Raw genomic sequence first — 18785 nt, 5'->3', positions numbered from 1 at the left:
ATATTTCTAGTAATGTTTCTCAAGGGCCCCAAGTGTCACTCACAGTCCTTACTCAAGGGTATCCTTCTCCCATCCTCTCCCCACCCACTTCATACATTTATCTCTTAGGGGCTTGTCTCCTACTGAGCTTCCTCTTTAATTCTTACCCCTCAATCTGCCTCCTGGCTCCCTCCCTCTGCCCATGTGACCCACGTCTAGGCCCCAGCTCCCTGGCCCTGCCCTCAGCCAGCTGGGCTAGTGTTAAGTTTCCCTGTCAGATGTCCAGAGACGCCGAGTCTCCTCCCCACCCTGCCTTGGTGGTCTGCACTCCCTCTGCTACAGTGTGCTTTTTATTTTTATTTTTATTTTATTTTTTATTTTTATTTTTATTTTTTTTTTGAGACGGAGTCTCGCTCTGTCGCCCAGGCTGGAGTGCAGTGGCCTGATCTCAGCTCACTGCAAGCTCCGCCTCCCGGGTTCCCGCCATTCTCCTGCCTCAGCCTCCCGAGTAGCTGGGACTACAGGTACCCACCACCATGCCCGGCTAGTTTTTTTGTGTGTTTTTTAGTAGAGATGGGGTTTCACCGTGTTAGCCAGGATAGTCTCGATCTCCTGACCTCGTGATCCACCTGTCTCGGCCTCCCAAAGTGCTGGGATTACAGGCTTGAGCCACCGCGCCCGGCCTACAGCGTGCTTTTTTACCATCTGGGTAGGGAGAGGCGGTGTTGCCTGCTGCCTGAAGGGGGTTGAAAAGCAAGACCTGGAATGGGCCGCCCCTGCCTCTGACAAGTCTCTTACCTTCTCCTCTTTGGCAGCCAGTTGAAAGCTGGCAAAACTAGGAGGTGTTGAGGGCCGGAGGGGAGCGTGGGTAATCTCTGCCCCAGAGGCCCTGAAATGTTACCTGGTTATGCCCTGCCTCTGCCTCCTGGGCGCAGAGGCCACCCTGCCAGGGCAGTGAGTGTGCAACCTGGAGATCCTCCTCTTGTTGCTGGAGGATCTCTCTGTGTCTGTGAAAGAAGCCCCAAGGAGACATAAGGGCGAGTGGCTCCCAGCACATAGAAGACACTCTGGGATGGCTCCAAACGTTTTAAAATAGTCGGGCACCAGCATATTCACTGACGTTGCTGACAGGGAGCAAGAGAAAGGGGACAGGCACACCGAGGCTGGGAGCTCCGTGCACACAGGGGCAATGGCTCCCCCTGGTGCAGAACGTCAGGCGATCCGGAAGCCACGCCGTTCTCGGTCTCCTGTCCACTCCGGCCCGGTTTGGATTCTTTCATCCTGAGCTCTACTGGGACGCTGTGGCTTCCGGAAGCAGCCAGACCACTGCTGTTCAGAAACCTCCCTGCAGAGTCGAGTAGCCCTGGTCCTGAGAGTTTCTCAATAACCGTCTGGTGGGATAGAGGCTTATCTTTCCCTTCTCCCATTTCTCAGACAGCACAGAGATAAGATTGCTACTGCCGCATGTCCACGCCGGGCACTAGGGCTGTAGTCAGACTTTGGAGCCAAACTATCGAAGCACAACTGGGATCCTTCTAGGACCCCAGTGCATGTTCCTCATTGTAAGATGAGCCCACCGTGGCCTAAGTTTGTGCAGCCAGTAATTATGGCAGACCAGGCAAAGGATATCTTTGTTTTGTGAATCATAAGCCCTTTGACTTACCTAGAACCAAAGGGCTGTGGTGGACAGCAGGTGGCGAGCAGGAGTCGTAGGGGAAGCTGAGAGGAGGGGAGGCTTTGAAGTCCGGGTGAAGAGTTTGGCTTGGATTCCCCGCACACGAGAGAGCCACGGTGGTTCTGGAGCAGCAGAGTTGAGAACCAGTGGCTAAGGCACGAAGATCACTGATCACCTTTGTCCGCAGGTAGGCCAGAGAGGATGCAGGCAGGACCAGGAAAGGTGACAGGCAGAGAGGAAGGACAGAGGGGCTCAGGATTTCCACAACAGATTCACAGCTTTGTCCTGATCAGCTATTTACAGCTAACTACTAGGGCGTGCTTCCTCTGTCCCTGACATCGTTCAGAGGCTTACACGCGTTATTTCAGCAAACGCTCACAGCAGGTCAACCAGGCAACCCCATTTTATAGATTAGGACATTAAGGCCTAGAGAGCTTCAAGCATATTTTCACCCTCATACCTGCAGCTGGGACTGGGTCCGAAGGGTGGCAAATGCCGTGCACTTTATGGTCCACTCTTGGAGACGAGGTCCCTGGCTGCTCACCTTTGTTTGTCTCACAGCTCATCAGCAAAACCCTGAATGCATCTACTCTGAGTATCCACTATGTGCCGAATCTGTTCCAGTGCCATGTTTGGTACATAATAGCTTCCAGAAAACATAAAGAAGGTGGACCGGGTCACTTTCAAGTTCTGAACATTAATGAGGCCCTAAGTCTCTGTCTGGGTGACTGCAGGGACAAAGGCCTCTTTCAGCCTGTGCTCCGGGACACCGTTCTTTCCATTCCAGCCAGCTTTGGGCCGTGCAGGCAGCGTCCGTCTTCCAAGTGCTTTGGGGCGGTGGGGAGGGGGCTGGGCGGCCGCCTTCTCTGCCTGGTCCAAGTCTCATGCTGAAGCTAAGCCTTTGTTGTCAGTGAACACAGCAGCACCTGCGGGGTGGGGGGGCTCTGCCAGAGCCCTAATTGATCTCGTTGGCATTCCGCAGGAAGTGTGATTATTCTCACTGGCATTTGCCTGGCACTCGAGAAAGGTGCAAAATTTCTTCTCCACGACACACAGACCAAAGGCGGATCTCTCTGCCAAGCACTGAGGCTGGTGTTGGGAGCCAGGCAGAGACAACGCCGTGCTCCCCTCTTGTTTGCTCCCCTTTTCCTGCCAGGCTTGCTGTTTGGGGGGCAGGTTGCTGCCTTTCCCGGTGTTCTCAGGCCTTGTCTCGTCCCCCTGGAGAGTGGCCACTGGAGACCCAGGGCTCTGCTGGAACCCTGCGCTTTGTTCAGGCCACTCGTTTCTTTCCTGGGTCCTGGCCCTGTGCCCGTTCTGCTGCACTTTAGGAGATTGCCGAAGGCGGGGGACGGGAGGAGGGCACCGAAGAGCCCCCCTGGAACCTTTTAAATCCCTGCGTGAAGCCAGTCGAAGGAAAGGTTTGTTTAGGGAGGAAGTTGAAATCACCGATTAGAACTCGTCTTTATTTTAGCATTGAAATCCAATCTATGCCACCTCGTTACCCATGAAAGATGAGTTGCTTTTTAAAATAATAGCAGCAGTAAACAGTGGCCAAAGCTAACCTTATTATGCTCCTCATTCGCCAGGCCCTTTGCCGAGTGCTTGACACAGTCCAACCCTGTGAGTGTGGGGTCAGCCTTGTCTTACAGAGGGAGAAACAGAAGCTTAGGGAACCTAAGAAACTTGCCCAGAATCACAAAACTGGCACGCGGGGGAGCTTGGGTCGATCTCAAGTAGTCTTTTGAAGACTGCTGTCTTATTCACCGTGATCGATATTTCCAAAGAATATGAATTATTTGAGAGTTTTAAGAGCTGCTTTTTATTATTCTAGAAGGTGAGATGGGAAACGAGTATTTATTTATGTGTTAGGCATTTTTACATACATTATTTTATTTGTTATTATACCCATTTTCCTCATGAGAAAAGGGAGGTTCAGGGAGGTTAAGTGAATTGCCTAAGGTCACACAGCCAGCAATTAATAAAGTCAGGAATTGAGCCCAGATTAACGTAACTTCAAAGCCCGTGCTTTTCCGTTACACCACATTGCCTTCCTAAAAACAGTAGAGAGAGATGGATAATTCAGGGGGTTGGACTTGAGGCTGAAAACATTTTTCCCAGATCCTCTCTCCTCCTCTTTCCCCCCAAGACCTCTTTTTACCTGCGTTCCACCAAGAATTTTTTACACTTGTTTTTCCCTCGGTCGGCCTTCTGCCCTAGCCAAAGACATGTCAGAGCTTTCTTCCAGAAACCAGAGCTCCTGGCGTGGGCAGGGGGTGGGCGCCTGTGGTGGGAATGGAACAGCTTGCTCTGCGTGTCCCTCAGCCCTGCTTCTGACCCTGTTCTTTTCCCCATCCCAGCAGGCTTGTCGGGCAGCAGCTGTGTGGGGAGCTGCGGCTTGCCAAGCTCCCAGCGAGGGGCTTTAGTCAAAGGCTTTGGTCAAAGAGTGCATTGACCCTTGTGCTCTGGGTTTCCAGCCCTCCTGCTGCATTTTCCTGGGTTCTCATTAATGTCTCCCCCAACTCAGTCTCCACATGACCCCACTCTGACCTCCCACCCCTGCCGAGGCGAGGTGAATGGCCAAGTCACGATTTCTCTTATTGTTCCTTCCCAAGCACAAGTTCACAAAGCTGCCCATCTCAGGCTTGTGCCTCTGCCTGTGTGTGGGCCGCTGCAGTGCGCTTCCTTGGTAACTCATGGCCCGGTCTGCACCCAGTGCGCTGTCAGGCCCGGGAGCAAATGTCCAAGGCGTGAGGCCTCCAGGCTCCTGGGCCACATCCTGAATGACCTTTTTGGGAGGAGGTGCCTGACCTCACGAAGGGGCAGTACCCAGGAGACACGCATTGGTCCTGAGCTCTTCCACCTCTCACCCTGGGGAAATGCTTTCTCTATAAGCTCAGGGGCTTTCGCCAGAAGGTCCTGCTCTTGAAGCTGCCAATAACTTAGCCGGTGAAGCAGGAATAAGATAGAACCAAGTGACTTTCATGCCAAAGTCAGTGAGTTTTCCTGAGATGACTATCTTTGCATGATCTGTGTGGTAGAGTTTTAGAAGAGAAAAGGATTTGGAACATCTCAAAGGAGGAAACAGACTGGCCAAGGCATCTCCTCAAAACTGGTGTGGCATCACACTGAAACTTTTTTTTTTTTTAACTGGGAGAAGCGAGACGCTGAAATTTGCAAGCACTCCTCTTGCCTGTCCTCAGAGTTTGTCTTTCTTTCCCACCGTTTCCTTCTCTAGCATTTCATTCCTACCACTTCCTTCTCTGTGTGATTTCCTCACTGGCTCCAGCCCCTCCAAAACCTCCTCTGTGCTTCTTGCTGCTGACTCCTTGTTCCTGGTGGCACCTCCTGCCTCACAGACCATCTCAGGACGGGATTCCCAGTGAACTCAAGAATGGGAGGCTGGAGACATTCTCCCCTTCCCCCTACCATCTTCCCTACTCTGTCCCTGGCCCTGCAGAATGGAAACATGATAAGAGGATGGGTGCCCTGGGTGCACCCCAATAGGGGCATCCCATACCTGGTGACCATTAGGATCACCCAGGAAGCTCTGAAAAGGATACGAGTTCTGGGTTCTCCTTCAGGCCTAGGGATTTAGCGTCTCGACTGGGGATGCTGACTGAGGAATCGGCGTGATTCTGGGGCGGTCAGCCTGCTGATGGATCCCTCGGGCCCCTACACTGCTGAGGAATGTGGCCGCTTTGGTAGGGGTGAGCGTGAAAGGAGGGAGCAAGGGGTAGGGGCTGAGGGTGGTGACCATGCCTAGGCAGGCAGGCAAAGACCAGGAAGGGACTGAGGAATTGGAGGCCTGATAGAGGGTTTTATGGAAAGTAGGGGCCTGCTCGGGGGTACCGGAATGAGGCTGAGCAGAAGACACAGACGGGTCATCCGGTACCCTTTCCGTTAGGAACACAGACACGTGAGGAACACCTGCTTGGATGTCTGCGTCCATCGCGGGGTGCTCCCTGGCTGTGTGCACGTCGCCGGGGCAGGAGCGCCTGGAGAGGGTCCTGCAGATCTGCGGGGTCACTCGGTCCTGTTGCCTTGATGTTCTTTCTGTCTGGGATGTTATTCTAGCTGTTAGATCTAAATCACAACATGCACAGGCTGGGCGAACCAGCTGAGATAATAACAATAACAGCCAACTCTATGTTTAGCTGGACTGTGATTTTTCCCCTCCCAAGCACTACAAAGCCCTTTTCGGAGGTGTTTCTGTTCGTCCTTTTGCCTTTTTGCAGGCCAAGAATTTCTCTCCCTGTCTGCAGACAGAGGTGGCTGAGATGTGAGGGACAAAGCTACATACTGGTGGTAGCCCTGATGTTAGGGACAGTGTTCCCGGAGACCCTGTGCCTGGATTCCTCCACACTGGTCACAGGAGAAAGTGGGGGCAGAACCTAGGGTCAAAACCTTGACAGGAGACCTAGCTTTGTTCTAGAGCCCTGTTCCGCCCTCCTACACACTTCCACCACGGGTCTTTTAGTCTTTTTCGTTTTCTTTGAATGCTTAATGCCTGTTCTATCCTAGTAGTGCCCAAGAAACTTCATCCAGGAGCCCAGGGAGTAGAGCCCACCGGGGTGACAGAGGTCACAGGGTGCCAGTGTTGGCTGAGAACAGGTTTCTCACCATCCCTAGCCAGTGTCCGGCTCAGCCACGTGCCTGTGTCCTTCCATGGCTTGAATGGCCCGGCTTTCCTGGGAGTTCACCTTTCTTGCCCTTTCCCTTTGTAGGTGTGGATGGATGCGGGCACCCAGATCTTCTTCTCCTTCGCCATCTGTCTTGGGTGCCTGACAGCCCTGGGCAGCTACAACAAGTACCACAACAACTGCTACAGGTGATTGGGGGCGTGGGGCCTGAGCCACACACCTGCATCTCTCTACTGTCCCTCCGGCCACACTAGACGAGGGTGAGTCGGAGGGTGCGTCAGCTCCTGGATCTGCCCCCCTGTCTGCACTTCCATATCCAACACCCCAGGGCTACCAGGAGCTGCAAGGAGCCAACTGCAAGGTGGACAGAGAATTGCATCTGAAAGGGTGGGATAGTTGTGATTGGCTGGGAGACCACAGCAGGAGGACCCGGCCTCCTGGCTGATGTAGAGGTTGGTGGGCTCAGGAGTGCTACGTAAGCAAGCCTGAGAAGCACAACAGGTCTTTGAATAATGTCGTTTCCTTATAACTTTGATGAGAAAAAAAAAAAAAAACTGGTTTCATTATAGGTTGTTTTGCATAAAGTTGCAATTTGCAAGAATGTATCGATGATAAGTGAGGTCCTACTGTGATTAGCAATGTCATGCATTGCACCCCAGTCTTGCCTGCTTGGTAACTCTGCCCCCAAAACTTTGAATCCTTACCCATTTTTCACACCATCTCCCTCACTTCACGTCCTGTCCCCGTTGTTCTCTCCTTGCCTACCTGGTTTGTGCTCAGAAAATTTAAGCCAGTTTTAATACAAGCTGAAACATAGCTGAAATGAAATCATTCTTGTGCATCTCAACATTGAATTTAGGTGACTAAGAGTTAGTTCTTGTTTGGGATCACCGTGTCTCTATCCCTGTGTTGGCATGCCAAATGGGATCATGGCCGGGTGGTAGTGTCCCATGAGGTGTGGACCAGGATGGCAGAGAGGGGCGGCTGTGTGGCAGTTTGACACATCTAGATTCATGTTTTACTTCCCTGGAGCCTCATTCTTTTGGGCTACCTTGATTTATTCCGTGCCTGGGCTGGGGGGCCAAGGAGTGTCGGAGGAGAGCCCGTGCTATGCGTGGCCCTCTGAATTCGGCCAGGTAGCCCTGCTCCGGCTTCCGTGAAGGGGCCAGGACAGCGTCCGTCAGGAGGGGCTGTGCTCCCAGACAGGAAGCAAGAGAGGTCGCAGCCCTGTTCTGATCCTGCCATTCCGCCCTCTCCTCACCCCTGCCCCACAGGGACTGCCTCGCCCTCTGCTTCCTCAACAGCGGCACCAGCTTTGTGGCCGGCTTCGCCATCTTCTCCATCCTGGGCTTCATGTCCCAGGAGCAGGGGGTGCCCATTTCTGAGGTGGCCGAGTCAGGTGAGTGTTTCTGGGGCGGCCCGGAGGCGGGGAGCCTGGCTCAGACCTCTGGCAGCCAGGGTCGAGAGGCGTTTCTGCGTGTCGCCTACTCTGGGTGAGCTACGGCCTCCATTCAGTGGATGCATTCCGGGGTGGCTTGGGGGAGAACTGCAACAGTAATTCCAGCTTCAAAGAGGAGGCATGCAGTGAACATTTTTCTTCCCATCCTTGGCTTCCAGTTCATTACCCTGGAGGCAGCCAATGTTATCTGCTTCGTGTTTATCCTTCCAGAAATAGTTTAGACATATATGAGAAAATATATATATACAGACATACACATGTGATACATATTACTAGTTCTATTTCTTGCCTCCTTCTTAAAAAACCAAATGATAACACACTATATACACTGTTCTGTACCTTGTCTCATTTTGTTTATTTTAAAATGAATCTCGGCTGGGCGCGGTGGCTCACGCCTGTCATCCCAGCACTTTGGGAGGCTGAGGCGGGCAGATCACGAGGTCAGGAGATCGAGACCATCCTGGCTAACACGGTGAAACCTCGTCTCTGCTAAAAATACAAAAAATTAGCCGGGCGAGGTGGCGGCGCCTGTAGTCCCAGCTACTCGGGAGGCTGAGGCAGGAGAATGGCGTAAACCCGGAAGGCAGAGCTTGCAGTGAGCCGAGATCGCGCCATTGCCCTCCAGCCTGGGCGATGAGCAAGACTCCATCTCAAAAAATAAATAAATAAAAATAAAAAATAAAATAAAATAAAATAAAATAAAATAAATAAAATAAAATGAATCTCAAGGGGAAGTTTCTATCAGCATATAGTTTCCCCCGTTTGTGAGTGACTGCATTTCCGCCATGAGGTGCTGTTGTTGCTGCTTTCAAATAACATCAAGGCCCAGGCTCTGATCTGAATAAGCCGTAAAATGTTTCTCTTGCTCACCTACTTTTGCCCTGTAACAAGATGAATTTTTACCATGGCATTCAGAAGCACGTCTGGGCCACACAGGATGCCAAGCCCTGGGCGGGGGAGGTCTGGGATTCTCATTAAGAAGGATAGTCTTTCTCTCTCTCTCTCTCTCTTTTTATTTTTAACTTTTTGAGAGGGAGTCTTGCTCTGTCACCCAGGCTGGAGTGTGGTGACATGATCTGGGCTCACTGCAACCTCTACTTCTCGGGCTGAAGTGATTCTCGTGCCTCAGCTTCCCAAGTAGCTGAGATTAGAGGTGTGCGCCACCATGCCTGGCTAATTTTTGTATTTTTAGTAGAGACAGGGTTTCACCATGTTGGCCAGGCTGGTTTTGACCCCCTGGCCTCAAGTGATCCACCCGCCCCAACCTCCCAAACTGCTGGGATTATAGGCATGAGCCACCGTGCCTGGCCCATGTCTCACTTTCTAAGTGTGGACGGCATGCCAGGTGCTGGGCGCGGCACTCTGCTTGTGCCATGCGACGGAAACCTGTGGGGCAGGCTCTGCACAATCCCCGCCTCACCAGTGTGGGAGCTGGGACGGGCAGAAGCAAAAGACCTCCAAGGTCACGGTGATGCTCTTCACTTTTCAGAGGAACTTCCCATGGGGAGACCCAGGCTCTGTTATGTGCATTTTTTCCTGCCACACAAGTCAGTTGAGAGAAGCATTCACGAACTGTGAGGATGTGTGTCAGCAGCACTCTGCGATCAGTGCCAGTGTCGTCGTAGGGTGACAGAAAGGGCTCCAGGCACAGAGGTGGTAAACTGGAGGCCCCAGGCCAAACCTGGCCTTGGGGCAATTTTCTTTGGTACCATCTACACTCCTTACAAATACAAGAAATCATTGCTAGCACCTGGGGCCAGATGGCTCCGCTTCTCACCAGGCCCTACCACCTCCTTGTGTTTTGCGCCGGGTCTGCTTCACACATGTCTATGGTCTGCTGGCTTCTGAGCTCATTCTAGGCTTGAAACCTCGGGTCTGTACAATAGATCTGGAGTCCTTTTAGACCCACAGCCCTTTACACCTACCATCTCTAAATTTTGTTCTTGCCAATGAGAATGCAGTGAGAGGTACCTTGGAAATCCGAGAAACGGGTGGAGGTTGGGGCGGCTTCTCCTGGGTGAGGATGGTGGTGGCGATAGTAACTTTGGGGTGAAGTTTCCTCTAGCTCCTGGTATTCCATGGTCCCACACTGGGAAGCCGTGGGTCACACACGGCCTGGAGCTGGCCCAGGCACTGGCCCGTGTTCCTCTGCTCCTTGTCGTAGGCCCTGGCCTGGCTTTCATCGCTTACCCGCGGGCTGTGGTGATGCTGCCCTTCTCTCCTCTCTGGGCCTGCTGCTTCTTCTTCATGGTCGTTCTCCTGGGACTGGATAGTCAGGTATCAAGAGGCAGCCACTCAGGGGCTGAGAGATGAGTGGGGGGTGTGTGCTGGGGAGGAGGAGCAGTGGGCATGTGGTTGAACTTTATGCCCCAAGGGCCCGTAAACTAGCTGGGGGCTGGGTGAATGTCAGAAGTGGATGCCCTTTCGGGGACGCAGGGGAGCTTGAGGGTGAGTCCTGACCTCACCAGGCAAGGACAATAGCTCTGGGGACCTGAGAGAGTGAGGCTGGCAGGGCTGATCTGGGAGCGAGAAGCCAGCGCTCAGGGACAGGGCATCTCGGGAGCTCTCCTTCCCTGCAATCCCTTTGCCCTCTCATCCAGTTTGTGTGTGTAGAAAGCCTGGTGACAGCGCTGGTGGACATGTACCCTTGCGTGTTCCGCAAGAAGAACCGGAGGGAAGTCCTCATCCTTGGAGTATCTGTCGTCTCCTTCCTTGTAGGGCTGGTCATGCTCACGGAGGTGAGGGCCTGGGAGGCGGGGGAAGACGGGGGAGGAGGAGCCGAGTGACAGCTGCTACCTGTCAGTGAGACAGATACCCTGGCTTCGGGTCAGGGCAGGTCTTCTGGGCTTCCGGACACTAGGACTCCCTCTTTTCCCCATCCCAGAAAGGACAAAGTAGGCAGGTCCCTCCTCTGGCCTTTGGGCATGGACCACCCACCTCCAGGGATGGGTGAGGAGCCATTTGGCTCCCCAGTAAGTGAAGAGGTATGTGGAGCATTGGATTGGGAGAAGCCGGTGATTTCCCAGGCAGCTGAAGCAAGTTCTGTGCACAAACTTCAAAGCGAGAAAGGGAGCCCGGGGGCTGGGGAACGTTCTGTGTGCCGTCTCAAGGGAGAAGGAGGGAGATGCAGCTTGTCAGCTTGACAATATCAATGACAGCCCTTATCCTAATCCTTTCCCCAGAGAGTACACTCTGTGTCTTGGGCTTCGGGGCCAGTCCCTAAGTGTTCTCAGACATATCTAACAATCGTATCTTCTGTCTCAAAACAATAATAAAAATAATTAGCGTCTCGTATCTGCCTCGTGCTTTACGCCTTACAAATGACTTCTCTTTTATGATCCGTCTCCTGTGATCCTCACCAGCTCTGCTCAGTGCCTTCACCGTGTGATGCTCAAGGGTGTAGGAGGGAATCTGTCTGTTTCCACTGGATGAAGTTCTTTTTACAGCTCTCTCCTCCCGTGCAGGGCGGAATGTACGTGTTCCAGCTCTTCGACTACTACGCAGCCAGTGGCATGTGTCTCCTGTTCGTGGCTATCTTTGAGTCCCTCTGTGTGGCTTGGGTTTACGGTGAGTGACTCCCCCGCTAGGTCTCCGCATCCTCCTCTTGTCTAAGGATCTCGGGCCCTTAGACACGAAACAGACATCCACTGCTCACACTTAGCTTTTCCTGTGTAGGTTGCCTCCCTACCCAACCTCAAAAATCAGGCAAATCCTAAATTGCTGCCTTTGGAAGGCCCCCCGGACGCTGCCATGCCCAGTCTTGGTTATAGCTGTACTAGACCACCTCAGGTGGGCCTGTATCCCGCCCTGTCCAAACATTTTCAGCTTTTGACAACCTCAATAATCAGGAAGTGACTGCCCGTCCCCAGGCCAAGGCCTGCTTGCTGCTGTTTATGCCTGTGAGAGCCAGGGAAGAGCTTTCTCCCAGCAACGATTTGAACAGGCAGCTGTGATGCCGTCTCTTCATGGGTCCCCGCCCGTTCTGGTCTGTTTGTGGCCCCCTCCTGATGTTCTGGGTGCCGAAGAATGACTCTCCCGCTTCCTTCTTCCTTTCTCCATGGTAGGAGCCAGACGTTTCTACAACAACATCGAAGACATGATTGGGTACAGGCCGTGGCCTCTTATCAAATACTGTTGGCTGTTCCTCACGCCAGCTGTGTGCACAGTAAGATCATTTCAGGGATACAGTCAGATGAAGGGAGGGAGAGATGGTGGCTAGCAGGGTAGAGGAGCCGTTAGCCCTGCCATGGACTTCTCCCTAGGAACTGAAAATCATCTTAGGCTTTCACTCCTCCTGCTTTTGGATTCTAGAAAACTACAGCAAGATAGATTCTTCCTTTCCATGTCACAGAAGGATAAACTGAGGTCCAGAGCTGTCAGACGGTTTGACCAACACCACAGTGTGAGTCTAACGTCACAGGCCAGGACTGAACCCGGGTGCGCTGGACAGCTCATAATATTCTAATCACCACAGCAGTGGTAAAAGCAGCCAGCACAGAGCACTGACTGGGTGCTGGGCCCGAGGTGCTTGAACACGTATTAACTCATTTCATCTTCACCAGAGCCCCATAAAGGAAGTGCTGTCGTTACACTGGTGTTACAGATGAAGCTGAGGTTGAAGAGGTGGTTAAGCCCCTGGCCCGAGCTAGAAAGTCGCAGAGAACTTTGGCTGTATCTCTTTGTGTCAGCCGTTCCCAGGCCCCCACTGTGTGCAGGATAAAACTGAGGGGCAGAGGGAGAACGAGGCATGGCCTCTACCCTCGAGGCACTCATACCCCAAACTCACGGTGCAGGAGGGGAGGGAAATACCTCACGGCACGCAGTGGGCACACGATCACGTCCTAACTGGCAGTCAGCTGCACGTAGAGGTGCCCAGGGGCACAGGGGCCCTGGCGTGGCAGAGCCTACTGCTGGGGGGTGTGGGTTTCGGGCAGAGTGTGGATGGAGAAGATTGGAGGCTGATTGGCCCAGAAGAGCCTGGAGGGAATCCAGGCTTGGAGGGCGATTTCTTCCAGGCTGCTGGGGGTGGGGGAGCTGAGGGCACAGGGCCCCGCCCCCAACCCCTTTCTCTTCCGTTCCCCCCCAGGCCACCTTCCTCTTCTCCCTGATCAAGTACACTCCGCTGACCTACAACAAGAAATACACGTACCCGTGGTGGGGCGATGCCCTGGGCTGGCTCCTGGCTCTCTCCTCCATGGTCTGCATTCCTGCCTGGAGCCTCTACAGACTTGGCACCCTCAAGGGCCCCTTCAGAGAGGTAGAGCCTTTGTGGGCAAGAAGCAGCCCGAGGGGCTGGGAGGCTTCGCAGGTGCTGACAGGTGGACGGCCAGCCGGGGTGCACACAGTTGTACGGAGGAGCCCGCGGGCCTAGCCTGGGTGTCAGGGAGCCATAGAGGGGCTGCTGAGAAGTCTCAGGAAGAGACAGGGTGACTCCCAGACAGGAGCTGTGGGGACAGGAGGGCAGGTTTGTGTGCGGGGAGGCAGAAGCTGGCAGACCTGCCCCCACTCTGCCCCCTGACAGCCGCCTCTGTGCTCCCTGCAGAGAATCCGTCAGCTCATGTGCCCAGCCGAGGACCTGCCCCAGCGGAACCCAGCAGGACCCTCGGCTCCCGCCACCCCCAGGACCTCGCTGCTCAGACTCACAGAGCTAGAGTCTCACTGTTAGGGGCAGGCCCTGGGATGCTGCCTGTGAGCCTGGCCGTGGGGATGGCTGCAGAGGGGACAGGGCAGAAGCAGCCGCATGTGCTTCCCTGCCCCCCACCTGGAGTGGATAAGACAAAAGGGGTGTTTTGGAATCCACCTGCCGAGCTGGAGGCCTCCCACGCCAACTTTTCAGCTCGGGAGTTGCTGAACAGATGTGCAAGGCCAGTGCCAAGAGTGCCCCTCTGAGACCCTTGGGAAGCTGGGTGGGGGCTGGTGGGTGGGGCGAGACTGTTGCTGGCTTCGGGCCCTCTCACCCTTCATTCCATTAAATCCACATTCTTCCCGCTGACTGCTAGTGGTTCTGTCTGATTTCTGCCCCTCTGCCTGGCTGCCTTGACCCTTCCCCATGCTACAGTTGTGACTTTAGGACCTTGCCCCTCCCCATCCTAGCCTCCCCCACTGAGTTCTCCCTGGGGCCCCTCAGCACGGTGATGGGGGCTGGTGGTGGGGCCAGGCTGAGGGCCTCCATCATCAGGCATCTGGACCAGCCTCTCTCCTTGCGTCCTCAGCTTCCTTCCTCCTCCTTTGCACTGTGGAATAAGAAAGGAAATTGAGGGACGCAAGAAGGAGACCTGAGTCCTAGCCAAAGGAACGGTGAAGGCTGGTGGCAGCTTCCTCCTCCCCACGTTCCCTGCTGTGTCCTCGCCTACCCCCAGCGGCCAAAACTGTGCCCGTGTGCCCACCGAGGCCGGGCGCGGGGGACGTGGGAGAGGGCTGGCTGTGACCATGCCCAGTGCAGCAGGTTCGGGAGCCTTGGCAGAGGAGGGCACTGCCAGGCTTGTCCAGCAGAGGGTGCCGCTTCCTTGGGACCACCTCGCTCTTCTGAGGATTGGAGACGCCGGATGCCGGGGCACCGGCAGATGTGGCCTCGAGGGGGTGGTGCTGCTGTGGCCACAGCTCTGCTGTCAGGGCCTGAGCTGCAGGGAGGAGCGAGGAGCTCTTTCAGGTGAGGCTGCAAAGAGGATCCAGGTGGAAGGAAGTCCACCCCCGCTCGGGGTCAGTGGGCATGGCGGAGGGGGTGCCCAGAGGGTGCCAAGGTGCGTCTCTGCAGCCTTACCTCTGGATATGGGCATGGAGCCGGGGCCCACGTATTTCTGGCTGTTGCTTTTTTTTTTTTTTTTTTTTTTTTTTTTGGAGACGGAGTCTCGCTCTGTCACCCAGGCTGGAGTGCAGTGGCACGATCTCCGCTCACTGCAAGCTCCACCACGTCCTGGGTTCATGCCATTCTCCTGCCTCAGCCTCCCTAGAAGCTGGGACTACAGGTGCCCGCCACCTCGCCCGGCTAGTTTTTTTGTATTTTCAGTAGAGACGGGGTTTCACTGTGTTCGCCAGGATGGTCTCCATCTCCTGACCTCGTGATCCGCCCGCCTTGGCCTCCCAAAGTGCTGGGATTACAGGTGTGAGCCACCGCATCCGGCCACTGGCTGTTGCTTTGTGTGTGGTTTTGGAAGTGGCTGCACACACAGCTACATCTCTCCTGGCCTGTGCGCGGGCTTGGGGGTCTGCCCTTATGCCCACCTTTGTCCTGATGGGTCTTCTGATGCTGTCCTTGGTGTGTCCCGTGATTCTTAGATCTGCAGTCTGAGGGTGCACAGGCTTCCCTGGGTGATTTCAGTTCTTCACGTGTCCATTAGTGGACAAAAATGCACTGAAATATTTGCTAGTCTTCAATTTTTGACTTTTTGTCGTTGGAAGAGTTGGTGAAGATTAATGACGCTGTCCCACTGTATGTCAGCCTTGGCTGCCCCTCCCTGGAGAGTGACTGCTCGGGCATCCCCCAAGGGTGCTGGGCTCAACTCAGTCTCACCGGGGGAGAAATACGTCTGCTGGAGAGGCAGGCTGGAACTCGAGACGCTGTAAGACCCGCAGCTCCATCCATTGGACACTATTGGCAGAACACCTCCCATGTGGTGCGGTGCTGGGTTCGTGGTGCGGTGCTGGGTTCGTGGTGCAGTGCTGGGTTCGTGGTGCAGTGCTGGGTTTGTGGTGCGGTGCTGGGTTCATGGTGCAGTGCTGGGTTCGTGGTGCCGTGCTGGGCTCGTGACATGCCAGGAGCAAAAACAGACACAATTTCTTAAACAATGAGTGACAGATACCATGACAGAAAAGAGCAAAGAGCTGTGGAAAAGGATAACTGGGGTGGGACAGGACCTCATGGTGCAGGTTGGGTTCTAAGGGTACCTGTCTGTATCCATCCATCTGACCAAAGTTGCCAGAACTGCCAGCCTCAGCGGAATGTGAGACTCAGATATGATCTGATGGTGGAACATGGTGTGAGAGTCACCTGTTGGTGTAAGAATCAGGAGGTGTGGTTCCAGAACTTGCTGGGTGTCTTTGTGCCGTCACTTGGAATTCAGGTTCTTTGCTTTGCAGTTGCAGATAATGCCAGGCGCTCCTTCTCCAAGCAGGCTTGTTGTGGGGCTCAAAGGCGGTAATGGGTGTGAGGGTCCTTTCAGTCACTTGGTGACACATGGTGTGAGGTCATCGAACTCGAGGGAGGTGGCCGAGGGGATGAGGCTGTAACTGCAGGTGGGGCTGGCAGGCAGTGTGTGAGAATGCTGCTGGCTTGGGTCAGGGGTCAGGGTTGAGGGAAGGAAGCAGGAGTACCTTGGCCTTAGCCAGTAGGGCTGAAGAGATGGGGGTACGGGTGGGGGTGGGGGTGTAGGGCATCCGAGTCAGTGACACCTGCTTCCCCAGCCTGGAAGGGTGGGCCCTGTATCTTGGAGTTCCCAGAGAAGAAGACCCAAAAGGAAGGGGGCCCTGTCTTGTCTGGAGGCCACACCTGTTAGAGAAGAAAGGCCAGCAGTGAGAGCTGGGGGCACAGTGAACAGGGAGAGCAGAAGCAGAGGTAGCAGGAGAGCTACAGACTATGCCCAGGGCTGTGGGGAAGCAGCTTGTTAGATGCTGAGCCCACCAGGCTGCATGGGGCCTCAGACCTTGCCCACATGGACACCCGGGTCTCAGATCCATACACAGCCATGCAGGCACCAGCCCCTCCTCATCCTCAGAGACGCCACAGCCAGCTGAGCGTACTCCTTTAGAGGGGCTTGCAGGCCTGGCTTGGATCCTGGCCCTTTTACTTACTAACTGTGTGACCTTGGGCAAGTTTAACCTCTCTGATCCTTAGTCTTGTCTTCCATAAAACAGGAATACCACTACTCACATCAGTGTTGTTAGAGTCCAGCAGATGCTATAGGGACAGCTGCCCAGGCAAACCCATCCTATTTCCCATAGCTCCGGCCCCACCACTTCGGGCTGCCAGCATCACAGAAAAGCTCAGGAAGAGTTTAGAGACACCCTTGCTGTCCCCAGTCTCAGACTAGGTTGCACTGGAGGGAGAGGTAGTCCTAAAATAATTCTGCCTCCGGTGGCCTGAGAGTGCTACTCCGCACAGCAGCATCGTCCAAGATAAGCAGGACCTGAGTCATCTAAGCCCTCTGATTCTGGGGAAACAATGTCCTCCCAGAAAACGGAAAACTGTAATCATTTTTCCCCCTTCAAGTTCCATCCGTCCGTCCATCCGTCCATCTGTCCATCCATCCGTCCACCCATCTGTCCGTCTACCCATCCATCCATCCGTCCATTCGTGTGTCCGTCCATCCATCCGTCCATCCGTCCGTCCATCCATCCATCCATCCGTCCATCCGTGCGTCCATCCATCCATCCATCCATCCGTCCATCCATCCGTCCATCTATCCATCCGTCCGTCCATCCATCTGTCCATCTACCCATCCATCCATCCGTCCATTCGTGTGTCCGTCCATCCATCCATCCATCCGTCCGTCCATCCATCCATCCGTCCATCCGTGTGTCCATCCATCCATCCATCCGTCTGTCCGTCCGTCCATCCGTCCATCCTCCATCCAGTAAACACTGAGTGCCTATTCTGAGGCAGAATTGTATTACATGTGAGAGGCAGAAATAAAGAATTATGAAATGAGACCCCTGCCCTATCGATATCCATGGTCAGGGGAACAGTATGCTATAGTGGAACAAGCATAGATTTTTGGAGCCAAGAGGCCCAGCTTCAAATCCCAGCACCATCACTCACTCGTGTGTGGCCTTCGGATAAACCACGTAGCTTCTATTTATTCACCCCAGTTTCCCGTCTGTAAAACGGGGCTGATGATTTTTACATTTCAAAGTTCTTAAGGGGATGAAATGAAGTAACATGTGAAACTCCTCGTCTGAGTTAGATGCTCCGGAGTAAGTCCTATTCCAGGCCCTCCGAAAGTACGCACGGGGTTAGAAGATGAGGGTGGTGAGAACATTCTGTGGTGGCCAGTGGTTCCTGCTGCAGCAAGGGTGATAGATTCATTTAGCTGCACGTCATCGTCACTCTGCACACTCCTCAGTGTGGCAACAGCCCAGTCTCAGCTAGGCTTTCCAGGATGCCTACCTTTTGCAAAGGTGAGAGTCTCTGGCCTCCAGGAGTTTACTAACTGGTCTGAATACTAAGTGGGTGTTGGAGGCTAGGAGAACTTGAGTAAGGAAAGACTCAACATTAAGATGGTGGGACTAAGGCCAGACGTGGTCAGATAAAAACAGGGAGGGACTAGGTAGCTCTTTTGGGGGCAAGTCAAACTGCACTCCCCGGGCCAGGTCAACCAGGCAGCTGTTCTCTGACAAGGTGAAGGAGAGGTGACAGGACTGCTGGGCTGTTGCTGTTCGTCCTTGCAGAAAGCATGTCACACCGTAGGAGCCAAATATAATTTTTGAGGGAACCGACAGGGAAATTCACCCTTGTGGTTTGCCGGATCCTCTCCCCTCTTTCTCCTTTTTTTGGAGAGGCTCATGTTTTGTTCTGGAGTAGCTACAGCTAGGTGATCGCACGGACTTTGATGTCCCCTCTGCAATAGCTCTGTGGTCAATCCACGGTGGACCTGACACGCAGGGACAGGCTACACCTGAGCACCGGCGTGGCTCAAGTATGGATTCTTGCTGGGCCACGTCCTACTGTGCCACGGCTGACCCCCAGCCCGGCTTCTGGTTTCGTAGAGGCGATGGGTCTGAGAGCTGAGACCTGCTCTGCCTTCCTCATCATGTGAAACCCCACAGGAGATGCTGAGAGGGGACTGAGAGACACACAGTGGGGGTGCTTGATGGAAAACTACAGACTGAGATTCTCACTTCACACCCCACCCCTGCTGAGAAGTTCTAAAGTACAAAGAGGAAGCACATGTAAAAGGAATTTTCCCTTTCTCCCCACAACTTCCTCTCCCTTCATACCACCTAGAGCTGAAGAAGCATCTCCTTTGCTTGAAGGAGGCACCAGCTATTCTGAATGAAGGGCAGTGGGACGGTGCCATACCCAGCACAGCTGGACGTG

General features: G+C 54.1%; 1 protein-coding gene across 2 annotated transcripts in view; it reads left to right on the top strand.

The window, feature by feature from the left end:
* The window catches only part of SLC6A13 (solute carrier family 6 member 13), a 51282-nt gene extending 37505 nt beyond the window's left edge, over positions 1–13777 (top strand). For both annotated transcript variants that reach the window (XM_037988422.2, XM_073020314.1), the window contains 8 exons: positions 6379–6482; positions 7569–7693; positions 9918–10030; positions 10354–10491; positions 11218–11320; positions 11818–11918; positions 12840–13010; positions 13296–13777. In XM_037988422.2, coding sequence (XP_037844350.1) covers positions 6379–6482; positions 7569–7693; positions 9918–10030; positions 10354–10491; positions 11218–11320; positions 11818–11918; positions 12840–13010; positions 13296–13418 — 978 coding nt within the window. In that variant the 3' untranslated portion in view covers positions 13419–13777. The remainder of the gene's footprint in view (positions 1–6378; positions 6483–7568; positions 7694–9917; positions 10031–10353; positions 10492–11217; positions 11321–11817; positions 11919–12839; positions 13011–13295) is intronic.
* Positions 13778–18785: the final 5008 nt, after the last annotated feature.

Source organism: Chlorocebus sabaeus, chromosome 11 (genome assembly GCF_047675955.1).
Source record: "Chlorocebus sabaeus isolate Y175 chromosome 11, mChlSab1.0.hap1, whole genome shotgun sequence".
Classification (NCBI taxonomy): Eukaryota; Metazoa; Chordata; class Mammalia; order Primates; family Cercopithecidae; genus Chlorocebus; species Chlorocebus sabaeus.
The sequence above is the reverse complement of the archived record's forward strand: the minus strand, read 5'-3'. Positions and strand labels throughout refer to the sequence as shown.